Genomic DNA, 17,943 nt, shown 5'->3' with positions numbered 1-17,943 from the left:
ATGGAGTTAATCGGGGGTTGATGAGAGGACAGTATGGAGAGATATGGTACCAACAGGTAGGAGAATATGTCAATCATAACTTTGTTATCTTCTGACAGATGCTATTTAGTGATATAACCTCTTTTTGTTTCTTTCAGATGAATACATCCCTGAAACCCATTCAACTAGTAAGTAAACATGAGAGTACAAACCAATGGCTTGAGGGCCAGTCGACATGGTTTACTGTTGGACTAGTCCTGATTATAAAAGGCTGTCTTCAAGAACAATGACATCTCCTCCAGGACTTGATGTAGATTAGCCTGGTTCTGAATGCCCCAATGACATCTCCTCCAGGACTTGATGTACATTAGCCTGGTTCTGAATGCCTCCAATGACATCTCCTCCAGGACTTGATGTAGATTAGCCTGGTTCTGAATGCCCCAATGACATCTCCTCCAGGACTTGATGTAGATTAGCCTGGTTCTGAATGCCCCAATGACATCTCCTCCAGGACGTGATGTAGATTAGCCTGGTTCTGAATGCCCCCAATGACATCTCCTCCAGGACGTGATGTAAATTAGCCTGGTTCTGAATGCCCCAGCCTGTTTTTCTACGTCTGTGAAAACTCGACCCTAAATATGAATGAAACAGTAGTGGTGTGATGTGTTCATTGATTCAGGTTGTTATTGTTACAGAATGTGTTCTTAATGCAAAGATTAATAATACAATGAAGACTTTTACTGTAGGTCACTCTGAAAGAAGTCTGTTTCTAAATGTCTGAAATGTAAATGTGAATAAACACATGTAGTTATTTTGTAACCTGCCTCTCTCAGGTGCTGTGTTGGGGGTAGGGCGTCCGGCTGAGAGCAGTCTGACTGGTTCTGCAGAGCAGCAGCTGCGTTCTGTACGGACAGAGTTTGTGAGACGAGTGTCAGGACCTGTCCTGGAAGGTCTGCTGGACGGGCTCCTGCAACACACAGTCATCAACCAGGAGGAAATGGAGTCAGTAAAGGTGATAGCTGAGAGGGCAGAGAAGGCACGTGACATCATCGACATGGTGTTGAGAAAAGGAACTGAGTCATGTTCCAGGATGATCAACCTCTGGGGAGCTGGACCCTGTCTTTGGTCACAGCTTCAGATCTAAAGTTGTAGCCAACCCCTGGGTGTGGGGAGACCAGGCAGAATAGACAGGCAGGGTGGTTCAACATGGTCTTGTTGTCTGTTGCTTTAATTCAGGCTCCCAAAGATGTACAGAAAATGTCAATCAAACATGACCACTATAATAGCAATAAACTATCCAAAGGTCCAGCCACACAGCCTCTCTCCTTCTGCAGCCTCCTGGAGGTGTGGATCTTCTAGCAGGAGGATCAGTTAGTCCTCCACTAGGTACCTAGCTGGACCCCTATCTAGCAGGAGGGTCAGTTAGTCCTCCACTATGTACCTAGCTGGACCCCCTATCTAGCAGGAGGGTCAGTTAGTCCTCCACTATGTACCTAGCTGGACCCCTATCTAACAGGAGGATCAGTTAGTCCTCCACTAGGTACCTAGCTGGACCCCTATCTAGCAGGAGGGTCAGTTAGTCCTCCACTATGTACCTAGCTGGACCCCTATCTAGCAGGAGGGTCAGTTAGTCCTCCACTAGGTACCTAGCTGGGACCCCCTATCTAGCAGGAGGATCAGTTAGTCTCCACTAGGTACCTAGCTGGACCCCTATCTAGCAGGAGGGTCAGTTAGTCCTCCACTAGGTACCTAGCTGGACCCCTATCTAGCAGGAGGGTCAGTTAGTCCTCCACTAGGTACCTAGCTGGACCCCTATCTAGCAGGAGGGTCAGTTAGTCCTCCACTAGGTACCTAGTTATGGACCCCTATCTAGCAGGAGGGTCAGTTAGTCCTCCACTATGTACCTAGCTGGACCCCTATCTAGCAGGAGGGTCAGTTAGTCTCCACTAGGTACCTAGCTGGACCCCTATCTAGCAGGAGGATCAGTTAGTCCTCCACTGGGTACCTAGCTGGACCCCTATCTAGCAGGAGGGTCAGTTAGTCCTCCACTAGGTACCTAGCTGGACCCCTATCTAGCAGGAGGATCAGTTAGTCCTCCACTAGGTACCTAGCTGGACCCCTATCTAGCAGGAGGGTCAGTTAGTCCTCCACTAGGTACCTAGCTGGACCCCTATCTAGAGGAGGGTCAGTTAGTCCTCCACTAGGTACCTAGCTGGACCCCTATCTAGCAGGAGGGTCAGTTAGTCCTCCACTAGGTACCTAGCTGGACCCCTATCTAGCAGGAGGGTCAGTTAGTCCTCCACTAGGTACCTAGGTATGGACCCCTATCTAGCAGAGGGTCAGTTAGTCCTCCACTAGGTACCCTAGGTATGGACCCCTATCTAGCAGGAGGGTCAGTTAGTCCTCCAATAGGTACCTAGCTGGACCCCCTATCTAGCAGGAGGGTCAGTTGGTCCTCCACTAGGTACCTAGGTATGGACCCTATCTAGCAGGAGGGTCAGTTAGTCCTCCACTAGGTACCTAGCTGGACCCCTATCTAGCAGGAGGGTCAGTTAGTCCTCCACTAGGTACCTAGCTGGACCCCTATCTAGCAGGAGGGTCAGTTAGTCTCCACTAGGTACCTAGGTATGGACCCCTATCTAGCAGGAGGGTCAGTTAGTCCTCCACTAGGTACCTAGGTATGGACCCCTATCTAGCAGGAGGGTCAGTTAGTCCTCCACTAGGTACCTAGCTTGACCCCTATCTAGCAGGAGGGTCAGTTAGTCCTCCACTAGGTACCCTAGCTGGACCCCTATCTAGCAGGAGGGTCAGTTAGTCCTCCACTAGTACCTAGCTGGACCCCTATCTAGCAGGAGGGTCAGTTAGTCCTCCACTAGGTACCTAGCTGGACCCCTATCTAGCAGGAGGGTCAGTTAGTCCTCCACTAGGTACTAGCTGGACCCCTATCTAGCAGGAGGGTCAGTTAGTCCTCCACTAGGTACCTAGCTGGACCCCCTATCTAGCAGGAGGGTCAGTTAGTCCTCCACTAGGTACCTAGCTGACCCCTATCTAGCAGGAGGGTCAGTTAGTCCTCCACTAGGTACCTAGCTGGACCCCTATCTAGCAGAACATGTTAATACAACTCTGTCTCTCTCTCACACCAACACACCTACCTGCCTGATGTCTGTGTATTTTAAACTTTAGATTTTAAATTTCATTGTATACGCATTGTAAACATGTATTGTGATGTTATTGGAATTTACTTACTGTATTTGCATACTCACTGTGAATATGTCCGGGAAAATGGCTCTGAGAATTTGGCATTCAACTTAAAACCACAGAAATGTATTTTATGAATATATTGTACAGTGTTGGCTGATAGAGGTTAATGAGAGGGGCTGAATATCAACACAACCACCTCAGTCTATCAGCAGTTTTCTCAGTGAGAGCACATTGACCATTAACAGACATAAGGAGCTGCTCAACCTATCACCTCTTTACCAATGACTTGAGAGTGGCTGAAGGACATATAAGGAGCTGTTCAACCTCTCACCCCTTTACCAATGACTTGAGAGTGGCTGAAGGACATATAAGGAGCTGTTCAACCTCTCCCTTTACCAATGACTTGAGAGTGGCTGAAGGACCAATCAGCCCCCATCTATACACAATGTTTTACTAAATGTTTTATAACGTTGTATTTTTTCTATGTGTACTACCTACCCAGGGACTACAGTTAAACTAGCTAGCTCGAGCTAAATCTGGCACATTTACAGAAATGTTGATTGATGTGCAGTATCCCTTCAAATACAAGTAGTAAATGTCAATTAGAGAATGTATTGTGACTTAGAATGTTGTTTAACAATATGGAAAAAGCAATAAAGTCAACCGCCTTTATAGCACAAATAATATTATAGCACTGACATTTGTTAACAGCATTGAAAGTAATGATTACTAGACAGTTGTCATGGTAACAGCAGTAATACAAATAACATTATTTATGATGCTACTATTAATAATGATAATATTATAATAATCCATTTTAGAAAACACTTTAAAATCCCATCGTTAATTAGATTAGATGAGTTTATTAGTCACATGGAGAGAGGGACGCAAAAATCTGGTGCTCTGGGCTCCAACAGCGCAGGTGGGGGCAGGGTAAGAGTCTGTTGGGTGGTGGGGGCAGGGTAAGAGTCTGTTGGGTGGTGGGGCAGGTTAAGAGTCTGTTGGGTGGGTGGTGGGGGCAGGGTAAGAGTCTGTTGGGTGGTGGGGGCAGGGTAAGAGTCTGTTGGGTGGTGGGTGGGGCAGGTAGAAGTCTGTTGGGTGGTGGGGGCAGGGTAAGAGTCTGTTGGGTGGGTGGGGGCAGGGTAAGAGTCTGTTGGGTGGTGGGGCAGGGTAAGAGTCTGTTGGGTGGTGGGGGCAGGGTAAGAGTCTGTTGGGTGGTGGGGGCAGGGTAAGAGTCTGTTGGGTGGTGGGGGGCAGGGTAAGAGTCTGTTGGGTGGTGGGGGCAGGGTAAGAGTCTGTTGGGTGGTGGGGACAGGGTAAGAATCTGTTGGGTGGGGGGCAGGGTAAGAGTCTGTTGGGTGGTGGGGCAGGGTAAGAGTCCGTTGGGTGGTGGGGGCAGGGCAAGAGTCTGTTGGGTGGTGGGGGCAGGTAAGAGTCCGTTGGGTGGTGGGGGGCAGGGTAAGAGTCTGTTGGGTGATGGGGGCAGGTAAGAGTCCGTTGGGTGGTGGGGGCAGGGAATATACTGTATGTTGAAATTGTGAGAGTAATAATGACATTTTTAATGTAATTATATTGACATAAAGGGAACACTAAAATAACACATCCTAGATCTGAATGAATGAAATAATCTTATTAAATACTTTTTCTTTACAGTTGAATGTGCTGACAACAAAATCACACAAAAATTATCAATGGAAATCAAATGTATCAACCCATGGAGGTCTGGATTTGAAGTCACCCTCAAAAATTAAAGTGGAAAACCACACTACAGGCTGATCCAACTTTGATGTAATGTCCTTAAAACAAGTCAAAATGAGTCTCAGTAGTGTGTGTGGCCTCCACGTGCCTGTATGACCTCCCTACAACGCCTGGGCATGCTCCTGATGAGGTGGGCGGATGGTCTCCTGATGGTTCTCCTCCCAGACCTGGACTAAAGCATCCGCCAACTCCTGGACAGTCTGTGGTGCAACGTGGCGTTGGTGGATGGAGCGAGACATGATGTCCCAGATGTGCTCAATTGGATTCAGGTCTGGGAACGGGCGGGCCAGTCCATAGCATCAATGCCTTCCTCTTGCAGGAACTGCTGACACACTCCAGCCACATGAGGTCTAGCATTGTCTTGCATTAGGAGGAACCCAGGGCCAACCGCACCAGCATATGGTCTCACAAGGGGTCTGAGGATCTCATCTCGGTACCTAATGGCAGTCAGGCTACCTCTGGCGAGCACATGGAGGGCTGTGCGGCCCCCAAAGAAATGCCACCCCATACCATGACTGACCCACCGCCAAACTGGTCATGCTGGAGGATGTTGCAGGCAGCAGAACGTTCTCCACGGCGTCTCCAGACTCTGTCACGTCTGTCACGTGCTCAGTGTGAACATGCTTTCATCTGTGAAGAGCACAGGGCGCCAGTGGCGAATTTGCCAATCTTGGTGTTCTCTGGCAAATGCCAAACGTCCTGCACAGTGTTGGGCTGTAAGCACAACCCCCACCTGTGGACGTCGGGCCTCCATACCACCCTCATGGAGTCTGTTTCTGACCGTTTGAGCAGACACATGCACATTTGTGGCCTGCTGGAGGTCATTTTGCAGGGATCTGGCAGTGCTCCTCCTGCTCCTCCTTGCACAAAGGCGGAGGTAGCAGTCCTGCTGCTGGGTTGTTGCCCTCCCTACGGCCTCCTCCACGTCTCTGATGTACTGGCCTGTCTCCTGGTAGCGCCTCCATGCTCTGGACACTACGCTGACAGACACAGCAAACCTTCTTGCCACAGCTCGCATTGATGTGCCATCCTGGATGAGCTGCACTACCTGAGCCACTTGTGTGGGTTGTAGACTTCGTCTCATGCTACCACTAGAGTTAAAGCACCGCCAGCATTCAAAAGTGACCAAAACATCAGCCAGGAAGCATAGGAACTGAGAAGTGGTCTGTGGTCACCACCTGCAAAACCAGTCCTTTATTGGGGGTGTCTTGCTAATTGCCTATAATTTCCACCTGTTGTCTATTCCATTTGCACAACAGCATGTGAAATGTATTGTCAATCAGTATTGCTTCCTAAGTGGACAGTTTGATATCACAGAAGTGTGATTGACTTGGAGTTACATTATGTTGTTTAAGTGTTCCCTTTATTTTTTTGAGCAGTGTATTTTGACCACATCAGTGCATTTGTTACGATAATAATCCATATAAAGTACAGTAATTTGTTAAATTAGAGGTATGTGTGAAAGTGAAAATATTGTGTACATACTACAAAAGACTGAGATGATTGAAATCCAAGAGAGATGGCTGATCTGCTCTGTTGGAAGATCTGGCACCGCTGCATTTCACAGAGAGCACGTTTTTAGAGACAGGTGGGACTTTTTAGCAGAAAGTACAGATTGGCTCATCAGATATCGTTTCCCAAAACCAATCTTATAGGATCTTTGAGAGGATTTAAGACCTACTTTAGAAAGGCAAACCCATACCATTCGGGTGCACGTCAAAGTGTTATCCATCCCTCGGGTTTTTGGCAACGGGCACTTTTCAGCCGGAGCTTGCTGATCGGCCAGCGGCGGCATCTCACATTCCTCGATGAGCCAATGTTTTGGATTGTCGTGTATTGAGATTATGCCTTTGTTAAATGTTTTTATGAAGAAATGGAATGTTGTTTATCTTAGTTCAAATGTAGCCGTTTGGAGGGTGACGCCCAGGGGAGACTGGTGATTGGCCAGAAGAGGAGCAACCCATCTGTTTGCATTGTTTATAAGTATGGGTTAGACAAAGAGCGGGCAGAAGCATTCAGATTAATTGGGACGGGCTTCTCCAGACACCGCGGGTCTGTAACTTATGCTGTAACCTTGTGATATTAATAAAAGCTCTCTAATCATGGTGCAGCCTAAGTGGACTCTTTGTTGACAGCAATAATTGCCAGCATTCACCCGATATCGACAAATGGCGCCCAACGTGGGGCTGGTCTGCATCTCTCCTTTTGCTCATTCGTAGCCGCCAGGCTAACTTCGGTCTGAAGTCATGGCCAGACAAGGTGAGTGTTCCTCATAGCTTGGTTTGGATACTGCTTGTGTACACTGGAGGGGGTGTACCATTACGACCGAAATGTGCCTCATGTGGCGTTATTGCTGTCGACTAGGAGTCTGTAATAATATTCTAAAATGTGATTCCATTGGTAAACGGCAGATAATTGGAATTTTAGAGCATAAAACGGTAGGAATTAAGTATTGAAGGTGTACAATTAAGGCAGATATGCGCATACATTAGAGCACTGTACCGCTTAAGACCCCAGGGGGGCCATTTTAGAAATGGGCCGACAAATCCGCTGGTTAAAGTGACTGTTGTTCGAACATGAAACTATTTGTTGAGATGTAGTGAATTTATAAATTAGATATATGGTGACGGATTATAATAAATTGAATTAGAAGACGATTAAAATTAATTAAAATTAAAATAAAAATGTTTTTGAGCGATCTATTTAATCCTGAGTTAAGTCTTAAAGCGAATGTGAGTGGGGAATATTGAATATGGTTGAAGTAACTCAGTATTGCATTAACTACTAAAATCTTTTCCTGTGTCTCTGTTCTTTTGTCATATGAGAGGCGCAATAGGACGATACGACAGCAGAGAGGAAGAAAGAGAAGGGTGCTGACGTACACGTCACGTGACGCGACAGAGGATCGAGTCAAGGGTTTGAGACTGGTCTGGTTACAAAATCTTCCCCCTACAGGATGTTTGATGTTATGACAATTTCACATAGGCTTGGCAAATTCATTAAAAATTGCATTTGGGAGGCTATGTGCATCACTGGGGTTGATTGGAGTTGTGTTGGGAATCAAGGACTGACATTATTCTGTAAAATAAAGATAATTAGGTGCCTATAGAGCAAGGGGGTTTATGGGAATTGTAGTAATGGTAGGGTTACAGGCTTTGTTTATGGGTATTGTAGTCTGAAGTTGACTACTTGCATTTGATGGGTTGTGGTAAGATAGCCACCACTAATTGATAAATTGGTGACATAGGATGTAGAAATAAAAATTGGTTTTAATTATTCATAATTTTTAATTGATTTTTTAATAGATTTTTTATTTTAATTAGAAATGGTTTTTGAATAGAAATTGTAATTGAATCATTTCATAGTCATATTTTTATTGATTTATAAAAAAAATAATAATAATATTAATATAACCTAACAACCCCAAAAAATTTTTTTTTATTTTTTTGGGTTGTTAGGTTATATTAATAATTAAAGGGGGGAAGCCATAGGCTATATAGTCTAAAATAAAATAATTCACGATAAAGGAATATAAAAGGGTTGTTACAATGGGGGAAAAACGACATCAAGGCTATGAAAGTCATTACACCGGTTGATATAGTACAAAATGGTAATCCTTTAGTTAAGAGTATTGCTAGGTTATCCGGCAAATGAAACAAAAAGTTGCCTTCATTCTCAAACAAAAACTGATAAAAGATTCCAGCGATAAGATAAAGGTATAGAGAAAATGCTAAAGGAAGGAAAGGCGACAGGAAAACTAATGGCAGAAGTTAGTACACCTTTCTCACATACGGATTCAGCAGAAAGACACCCACCTTACGAGAAGGAAGTAGAGCTTAGGGATGTTTATCCTCAGCTTCCAGTGATCATCCAGCAGGGTGATTATTGCATCAGAGATGAAGATGAACAAATAATAGATAGAGGACAAGCAGAAAACTGACGATAAAGATGAATCCAAAACTCCAGAAGGAAGAAAATGAGATGTCTGGAAGAGAAGAGTGAGGTTAAGGAAGATGGAACTTGAAGAAGATGATGAAGATGAAGATCAGAGTGATTGAGAAGAGATCATGGTGGATATGACTCTGTGATCAGAAGGAAGTTGGCAAGAGAGGAAAGAAGGATACTGGAGATTTGATCACTGATGGAAGTTGAAGGAAGAAGGATACAAGAGATTCGAGTTCAGCTGAAGACAGCGATAAAGAGGAGACTAAAGGTGCTGTGTATTCAAAAGGAGTTTATCCTACAAGGACTGGCACAGAAGAAATAGAAGAAGATATAGACCGATGCTTATCATGCCTGGATAAAGCGACTAGTTTAGAAGAAGTAACACAACTGGATGAACAACTCAAGAAGAGAAGATACAGAAGGAGAAACTGCTGAGAAAAGGATCCCAAGAATTGGAGGAGAAGAATACATTGAGGAGGAAAAAGGCCAATAGTAGAGAAGATGATATAAGATGATATTTCGAGGACAGAACTTAGAATATAAGCTTTTGAAGAATCCTGATATGTCAACAGCAAGAAAGAACAGGATCAAGAAACTCTCAGAGAACTCAATCATACAACTGGTGGAGAAGAGAAGCTTTGGTTATGAAGAATCAGAGTGAACCAAATCAACAATCACTGTTACAGCTTCAACTGAACAAGATCAAATGCAATTGTACCAGCCACCAAGGGCGGTACCAGGTGTTTCATATCCACAGCCAGTTTCTGGACAGACACAGAATTGGAGAGGAAGAGGACGAAGGCTTAGAAGGAGGAGGAAGATTTCAGCTACACTTCCAGCAATCTCCAGAAGACTGTTATAATTATGGACAGGGTGGTCACTTTACCTGTGAGTGCAATGGGCCAGGAGGGAACAACAGAGAACATTTTAAGGAAGATACAGGGGCCAGTCAAGATCACCTGTTCTCCAGGTGAACCCTAAAGATTCTAGAGTGCCTAGAAGGTATGAAGGGGGGTGTCAGCTGATAGCACCCGATTAGGGGAGAAGAACAAAATATCCAACAATTGAAGTGAAAATAAAAAGGACTATGAGAAGTGATGGTGAATAGTGGGAAAAGCTTTTATATGTGTTGAGCCTAAAGAGGTTAAACATCTCACTATGTAAAATGAACTAATTAGGATAGGGATTTGAGGTAGTAAAACAGCTAATTACTCTTAAGGAACCAATTGAGCTCTGCTATAAAAATCAAAGAGAAATTAAAATAGACATACTAATATTAGAACATATACCTATTGCATTATTGGGAAGAGATGCATTGTTTAAATTGAATTGTACAATAAGATGTACACTAAATGGCTGTCTGGTAGAAGATTTTAAAAAAGTAGGGTTTTGGGAATCATATTTGCTTAAAAAGATAATATCATAGGAAGGATGATAATCTATTAGACTGCCTATTAGACAATCTGTCTGAAAAATAAAGTTAAAAGGGGGTGACTGTTATTCTGGGTTACATTCTTACACCAAGGGATTTCAGGCTAGGCTAAAAGGTGTTTAGTCGTTTGCCAAGTCTGTGTGTAAAGAAGTCAGAAGCAGGTGGGGACTTTCCGATCACATATTCTAAAATTTGGTGGTAAAGGGATTTTGTGAATAAATCAGTGGAAAAGGTTTTAAAAGATTAGATTAAAATAAGTTAGAGAACTAGGTTGAAGGGACTCTAAGACAGTAAGCTAAGTTTCAAAGTTAGTAGTAAGAGAGAGAACAGTGGTGAAGGACATTTTAGAGTTTAGTGGGAAGATATGGTAGGAGTTTAGATCTGTTAGGAGCAGATGCATTGAGAAAGTATGTGTTGCTGAATGATAACAGAAGATTGAGGGTGATTGAGTATCTATATTTACAGTTCCCAGCAGGGAGATCAAGGTAACTATAGGTGTATTTTTTATAATCAAAAGTTTGAAAGTCAGGGATTAGAGGTAGGACTGAGAGTTGGGAAAAAGTGACACTAGTGGTGATAGATGGAAGTACAAGCAAAGAGTTCAAAGCTTTGGGGAAAATGGATGAAGTAACTAAGGACATTAACACTTCCAGTCTATTAAAACAACAGTGAGAAGCAATTTAACTCTTTCAACATTGATAGTTATTAAAGCCATAAATATATCGCATTTGATTATAAGGGTAGCCAATGGCTCCAGCACCAATTTTAGAGGAAAAATACTTATTAGAGTTAGGATGGGGACGTTCCTCCCACATGGAGAGATAATTATGGAGAAGAAGTATTGTTATCAGGACCAGAAGTAGAAGCAAGCTGTTGCACCTAATCAAAGGAGATATAGTTTGTACAACAATATGAAGTGGAAGAGGGTTATGAGTGATTGTTCATTTATTTTACGTAATGTTACAGAGAAAGATCAGGAGAATATATGTGTACTTATCTAGTGCAAGCATTAAAATTTGTTCCGGTTAAGAATTATTGGTTAAAGGGCTATGTAATTCGTAAAGTGACGCTTATAATGGAAGATTTGAAGTCTGTTGAAGTTTCCACAGTCACCAAAGGAGTTCAGGAAGAATAGATTACAGTAGTCACTCCAACAGTAGATAATACACATAGGATATCGGTAGCTTTCCCACTAGAAATAATTAAGGTTGATACATCAACTAAATCAACTACTTTAATGGTAACTTTGGAAGGGATTAATGATACGATGGCAATAGCAAATGTAGGGAAGTATGACACCGACAACACATTTCTGAAATTAAAGGGGGTAGCAAGAAGGACTCAGGGGTTTATGTTACGGATGGAGAGTGCTGTCAATGATAGTACGAATAGGGTTAAAATAGGAGAGCAGATAGTAGTAGAGAGAATATAGATTCATCTGAAATAGTGAAGGATACTATCATGGAGGTACAGGATGAGGTCTTTGATTTTAATGACAGACAAGGAGAGGTATCTGATCAGTACCGCTCGTTAGGGAAGAGAGAAACTAAATGCATGTAGTTTGATTCTTCTGTTGTGAAAATTAGAGATGGGAAGGTAGGAATCTTTGGTTCCAGCGGTTAATTCATTCTGTAATATCAGTGAGGAATCTTGAGGGTCCATGTCTGTTGAGAATTCCAGCACCAGACACGTGAGGGTTCGACCTCTATCAAGTATGTGTCAATCTTATGCTTTGTCATGACTGTTGTATCAGCAACAATCAGTAACAGATAAAATAATGTCGTTGTCAAAGCATTTGTTTAAGCCTAGGTTTAGGTGTTATTGGGTTAAGTGAATTAACTTGTGTGCATTTGTTAGATGGGAAGTAAAATCAGGTAACAGCAAACCCTGAAGCATTGGAGGTGAAAGCAGTGAGGGCTAAAAGTTGTTTGGTTCTAATAAAACATATGATGGAAAGGGTATGTTTATGGGAATATCAGATTGTGATGTTATATGATAACTTTGGGTAAGCATGACCTTAAGGGTAGTAATGAGAAATATAAATGTAACTTTTTATGTTCCAGGTAGTAGGAACAGCAGGACTTTGATGGTTAAAAGATTAGCTTTTGCCTGTCAATGTAACTATTGGGAATTTTAGAGATATTTGGTGGGTTTGTGGTGATAAAGCATATATATTCTTACCCTATGGATGGACAGGATGTTGTTACATGTCAACGTTGAAGCTTCCATATGAGGTTTCTACCATTATAAGAGGGGTAGCACCGGACACAGATAGATCTAGGGTTAAAAGGGTGAAAAGAGACATGTTATAGTCTTCAAGCCTATCATTGAAGGATGAGTCCAAGAGAGAAGGGGGGACTTTTTCCATGGTATGGTGTAACATTTGGGAAGATCCTATTGATAATGTTAGTTATACTTTGAGTCCAGATAGTTCAGATATTATCACTAGGGTTATATATGCATTGAAGAATATAAGGGATGCATTTGGTAGATCTGAAGGAGCGGAAGTCAGCGAAGACTTGGTTGCAAGATCAGGTAGGCCCAGTAGGGGCAGTGATGGTTCAGATTTTAGTTGCAGCTTTGATAACACTGTGTGTGATGTTTGTAATTTGTTACTGACCTTTGAGAAAGCTATGATATTGAGATAGGTTGAGAGTGATGCCTGGAGACAACACTCAGATGCCGGTGTTGACTGTTCCTGATCTGGATGAAGATGGACAAGTAGAACTGGATGGATAAATATTGTTTTTGATTATTTGATCATTTTTCAATTTTTTTTTTTCAATATTAGGGTGATTTTAGTATGATGTTATGAATCAAAGGGGGGAAGTGTATGAATGAATAATTATCCTAGTTCATTATTCTATCATTTAATGTGATTCATACATCATTTATATATCATTTTTATATTCTTAGTTGATATTGATGTTTAATTTGAAACTGTTGTTTTGCAAAAGATACTGTTTGGTCTTTTCTTTTCTTCCAGAAGCATTTGGGGGAACATGTGGAGATTGAAATACTCAAACAAGGACAATATGAAGGACAATATGAAAGGACAATGACTGGAGGAGATGAAACAAGAAAGGTGTGGAGAGATTCCGATTCCATCATCAACAATCCATTGGAAGTCGAGACTACGGGAGATGAAGTGTAGTGGACTACATTCCAGTGTCTGCAATGAAATATAGACATGTGTAATACATAATTTGTGTCATACTCTTACATATTAATTTTTGTAGAATGATATTTGATGTTATTGAATACATGTGAGGATCTTAGATGTTTTTGTTTATTTCGTTAATGCTTAGGACAGGAGTCTAGGCAGGGAGAGGTCCACTGTAGGGTCCAATGGGTTGACCAGCCTTAGAGTGGACATTTTTGGATAGTATTTTGTTTGCAGGGGCTTACATGTGTATTTAATTGCATCATAGTTTCAAATGCATTTACATGGTTTATGAGTTTATCTGGAGTATCTAGGTGGTTGCCTGGGGCAGAGGGACCGTGAGAGAATTTTACTGTCTTGATTGATGGATGGATATCTGGAAAGATGGCTGCCGGACAGTTTTTCGCTCTTACACTCCATAAAGATTTGTTCATATTTCATAGTAATGTATTCATACTTCATAAACAGTTATTCATATTTCATAGAAATGTATATACACTCTAGAGAAGAATGTTTTTGGTTTAATGTTAAAGATACTCAATAAGATAATTGTCACTTGTCATAATCCTATTCTGTTTGGTTTCGAGACTTTTAGTTAGTCTCGAAGGGGGAAATGTCGTGTATTAGGATTATGCCTTTGTTAAATGTTTTTATGAAGAAATGGAATGTTGTTTATGTTAGGTCAAATGTAGCCGTTTGGAGGGTGACGCCCCAGGGGAGACTGGTGATTGGCCAGAAGAGGGAGCAACCCATCTGTTTGCATTGTTTATAAGTATGGGTTAGACAAAGAGCGGGCAGAAGCATTCAGATTAATTTGGGACGGGGCTTCTCCAGACACCGCGGGTCTGTAACTTATGCTGTAACCTTGTGATATTAATAAAAGCCTCTAATCATGGTGCAGCCTAAGCGGACTCTTTGTTGACAGCAATAATGGCCAGCATTCACCCGACTACGACAGGATACAATCATCAGCAAAACGTACTGTAACATACAATTCCCACCATTGCGCAACAGGTTAAGAGGGGTTTCTTTGCCATCAATGGGTTCCCAAATACGAACGGAGAAATAGACGGCCCCACATCGCCATAAAAGCACCATCCCAAAACGAGTTCAACTAGGCTATGTGAACAGAGAAGGCTTCTACTCTTAATGAGCAGGTGATAGGTGATGTTATGTGCAAAATACGCTACTGAATGTGGTGGCCAGGTTGAAAGCACGACTTGTTCATTCAGCAGAACCTTTGGTTGTATTAAATATCTGACACTAGCACCTCAATTTCAGTCTAGGAAAAGTTTTTCTTAGCTTTTGTTGTTTCATTTCATTGTAAGGCTTTGTACATTCCCAACGGACTTTAAATGGATGATTTTGACCATATCTGGTTAATTAGGGGTGTTTCTAAATGCTAAATAGCCAAAGTAATACACAAGAACTGAGGCTGAGAACAACTGGTATTTATCAATGGCGACCTCCTACGTTTGCGTCATAGGATTGGTTGATAAAACACACTTTTTCTATACATACCAACAAAATTGCGTCTATAAGTTGTATTTTAAGATAGATGCTACACAATATTTATAAATTGATAAATGTGCATGTACAAAAATATTGAGATTTATCATCTTGGCCCAGACAGTATATCTAAAGGAAATATCCATAGCGAACTTCAAATGTCTTTGGAGGTGTTGGCAGAATGTTTTATTTTACAGTGACATTTGCTGTAGGACTTTCTGATCATTTATGAAAGACAAAAAACACTTGCAAAATTGTTGTGAACCTGTAAACAGATCGTTGGAATGCAATACTGTTTCGCATTCACTTTTTCCCGAAACGAAATATGCTTCACTGCCCACAAATTCTGAAACATTGTCTACTCTAAATAAATAAAATTAAACCAGAGTTTATTGGTAGCCTACACACTTCAATACAAAAGATCAGCTGTCTGTTCACCTGTTCCATTCTGCTGTATGTTATAAACCGCGCCGCGCACCCTGTCATCTGCATAGAGGAAACACTTTAAATAATAGCCTCTCTAATAGGCCCAATTAAATGAGAAATGCGCATGGTAATTTATTGTATGGCTACATCGGGAATATGAACTCATCATGGCCAGAAAAGGTGAGGAATTTATTATGCAATGATTATGATAATGTATTATGTTTATAAATGAAATATTGTCAACGCAAGAAATGTCACATTACATCATTCAGACGTCGCCTACAAACGTCAAGGGCAAAGGTGAATCGTCTGTTCTAACGTTAAACTGCGCTTCGGATCGGATCGCATAGAGCAAAATAGGCTGCTGGAAATACTGTAGCTGATCTATTTACTACTGTGAAGTGGGTCCTATTAAATGAGAGATGGGACGAATGGTAGCCAATCCTAACTTGTTGTAGGCCTATAGGATATTTCGCGAGTATAGGCTTTGTTCTGCAATATTATATGCCTATTTCAAATTATTTTAGAATGTAAAGATAAATGGATTTTCACTAACGGCAAATGATTGCATCTTGTTATTAACCTTTTTATTGTTATGAATAAACGTGTCCATCATATCCCACATTTACACAAAATACTAATCTACTTGCCTTCTTGCAATGCAATACTTCAACCGCTAGAAACTGTGTATACGCATGGTCTAAAGTTAGCGGGAAGGTGTGAGTGTGTCTGTCTGTGTGTCTGTCTGTCTGTGTGTCTGTCTGTGTGTCTGTATGTCTGTGTGTCTGTGTGTCTGTCTGTCTGTCTGTCTGTCTGTGTGTCTTCACATATTTCTATATTTCTTAATTCCATTCTTCTATTTGTGTGTATTGTTGTGTATTGTTAGATACTACTGCACTGTTGGAGCTAGGAACACAAGCGTTTCACTACACCCACAATAACATCTGCTAAATATGTGTATGCGACCAATACAATTACCTTTCGGTTACTGGCCCAACGCTCCTACCCACCAGGCGACCTGCCGCCCCAAAATATACTGTATGTTGAAAATGTGTGAATTTTTTAGAGTAAAATGACATTATTTTATGTAATTATATTGACATTGTGAATTCATGCAACATGTCTTGACAGGCTATATATAATCTGACCACATCAGTGCATTTTGTTACGATAATAATCCATATAAAGTACAGTCATTTGTTGAATTAGAGGTGAAACTATTGTGTAAATCCTATAGAAGACTGAGATAATGGAAATCCAATGAGCGATGTCTGATCTTTGTTCTGTTGGAAGATCTGGATTTCTCAGGGAGCACGTTTTTAGACACAGGTGGGACTTTTTTGCAGAAAGTACAGATTGGCTCATCAGAAATCGTTTCCCAAAACCAATCTTATAGGATCTGTGCGAGGATTTAAGACCTATTTTAGAAAGGCAAACACATGCCATTCGAGTGCAAGTCAAAGTGCTCTCCACCCTCGGGTTTTTGGCAACGGGCACTTTTCAGCCGAAGCTTGCGGATCGGCCAGCGGCATCTCACATCCCTCGATGAGCCAATGTTTTGGATGCAATCATCAGCAAAATGTACTGTAACATACAATTTACAGGGTAAGAGTCCGTTTTCAGAACACTTTTTAGCCGAAGCTTGCCGATCGGCCAGCGGCATCTCACACCCACATCGCCAAAAAAAGCACCATCCCAAAACGAGTTCAACTAGGCTATGTGAACAGAGAAGGCTTCTACTCTTAATGAGCAGGTGATAGGTGATGTTATGTGCAAAAGAAACTACTGAATTTAGTTCCCAGGTGGAAAGCACGACTTGTTCATTCTGCAGAACAGCAATGTTGCCGAGCCTCCTACAGGGGGAGCTGTTGAGGATGGATGGCGTATTGGTGAGTATTGCCTACTCATTTGAAGGATATTTGTCATTGCTAAAGCAACTTCAATTGTCCTAATGGTCCTCTATTTGTAGCTATGTTTACATTTTTCCTCATCAAATCACAACTGAGTGAGCCAAATAAAACATTTTGGTTTTATTCAATATCTGACACTAGCACCTCTATTTCAGTCTAGGAAAAGTTTTTTCGTAGCTTGTGTTGTTTCATTTCATTGTAAGGCTTTGTAAATTCCCACGGACTTTAAAGGCATGATTTTGACCATATCTGGTTAATTAGAGGGCGTTTCTAAATGCTAAATAGCCAAAGTAATACACAAGAACTGAGGCTGAGAACAACTGGTATTTATCAATGGCGACCTCCTACGTTTGCGTCATAGGATTGGTAGATAAATCACACTTCTTTTATTCATACCAACAAAATTGCGTTTATAAGTTGTATTATAAGATAGATTCTACACAATATTTATAAATTGATAAATGTGCATGTACATTCATATTTCCAGTTATTAATCAGACCTGTTGTAAAACGGTGCCTGCGTGAACCAGCATTATAACTCCACCCATCATTCATCTTTTATGGTGACAATAAAGACCTTATTTTCTGTATACTTTGGAAGGATTGGAATTAGGCCCAGA

At 41.7% G+C, this 17,943-nt stretch overlaps 1 protein-coding gene across 1 annotated transcript in view; it reads left to right on the top strand.

The window, feature by feature from the left end:
- LOC121561144 (NACHT, LRR and PYD domains-containing protein 1 homolog) overlaps positions 1 to 1,218 on the top strand; it is a 47,415-nt gene extending 46,197 nt beyond the window's left edge. Inside the window, exon 12 of the mRNA XM_045218785.1 lies at positions 813 to 1,218. Coding sequence (XP_045074720.1) covers positions 813 to 1,123 — 311 coding nt within the window. The 3' untranslated portion in view covers positions 1,124 to 1,218. The remainder of the gene's footprint in view (positions 1 to 812) is intronic.
- Positions 1,219 to 17,943: the final 16,725 nt, after the last annotated feature.

The sequence above is a fragment of the Coregonus clupeaformis genome, unplaced genomic scaffold (assembly GCF_020615455.1).
Source record: "Coregonus clupeaformis isolate EN_2021a unplaced genomic scaffold, ASM2061545v1 scaf1800, whole genome shotgun sequence".
Lineage (NCBI taxonomy): Eukaryota > Metazoa > Chordata > Actinopteri > Salmoniformes > Salmonidae > Coregonus > Coregonus clupeaformis.
This window is presented reverse-complemented; position numbering and strand designations above follow the sequence as displayed.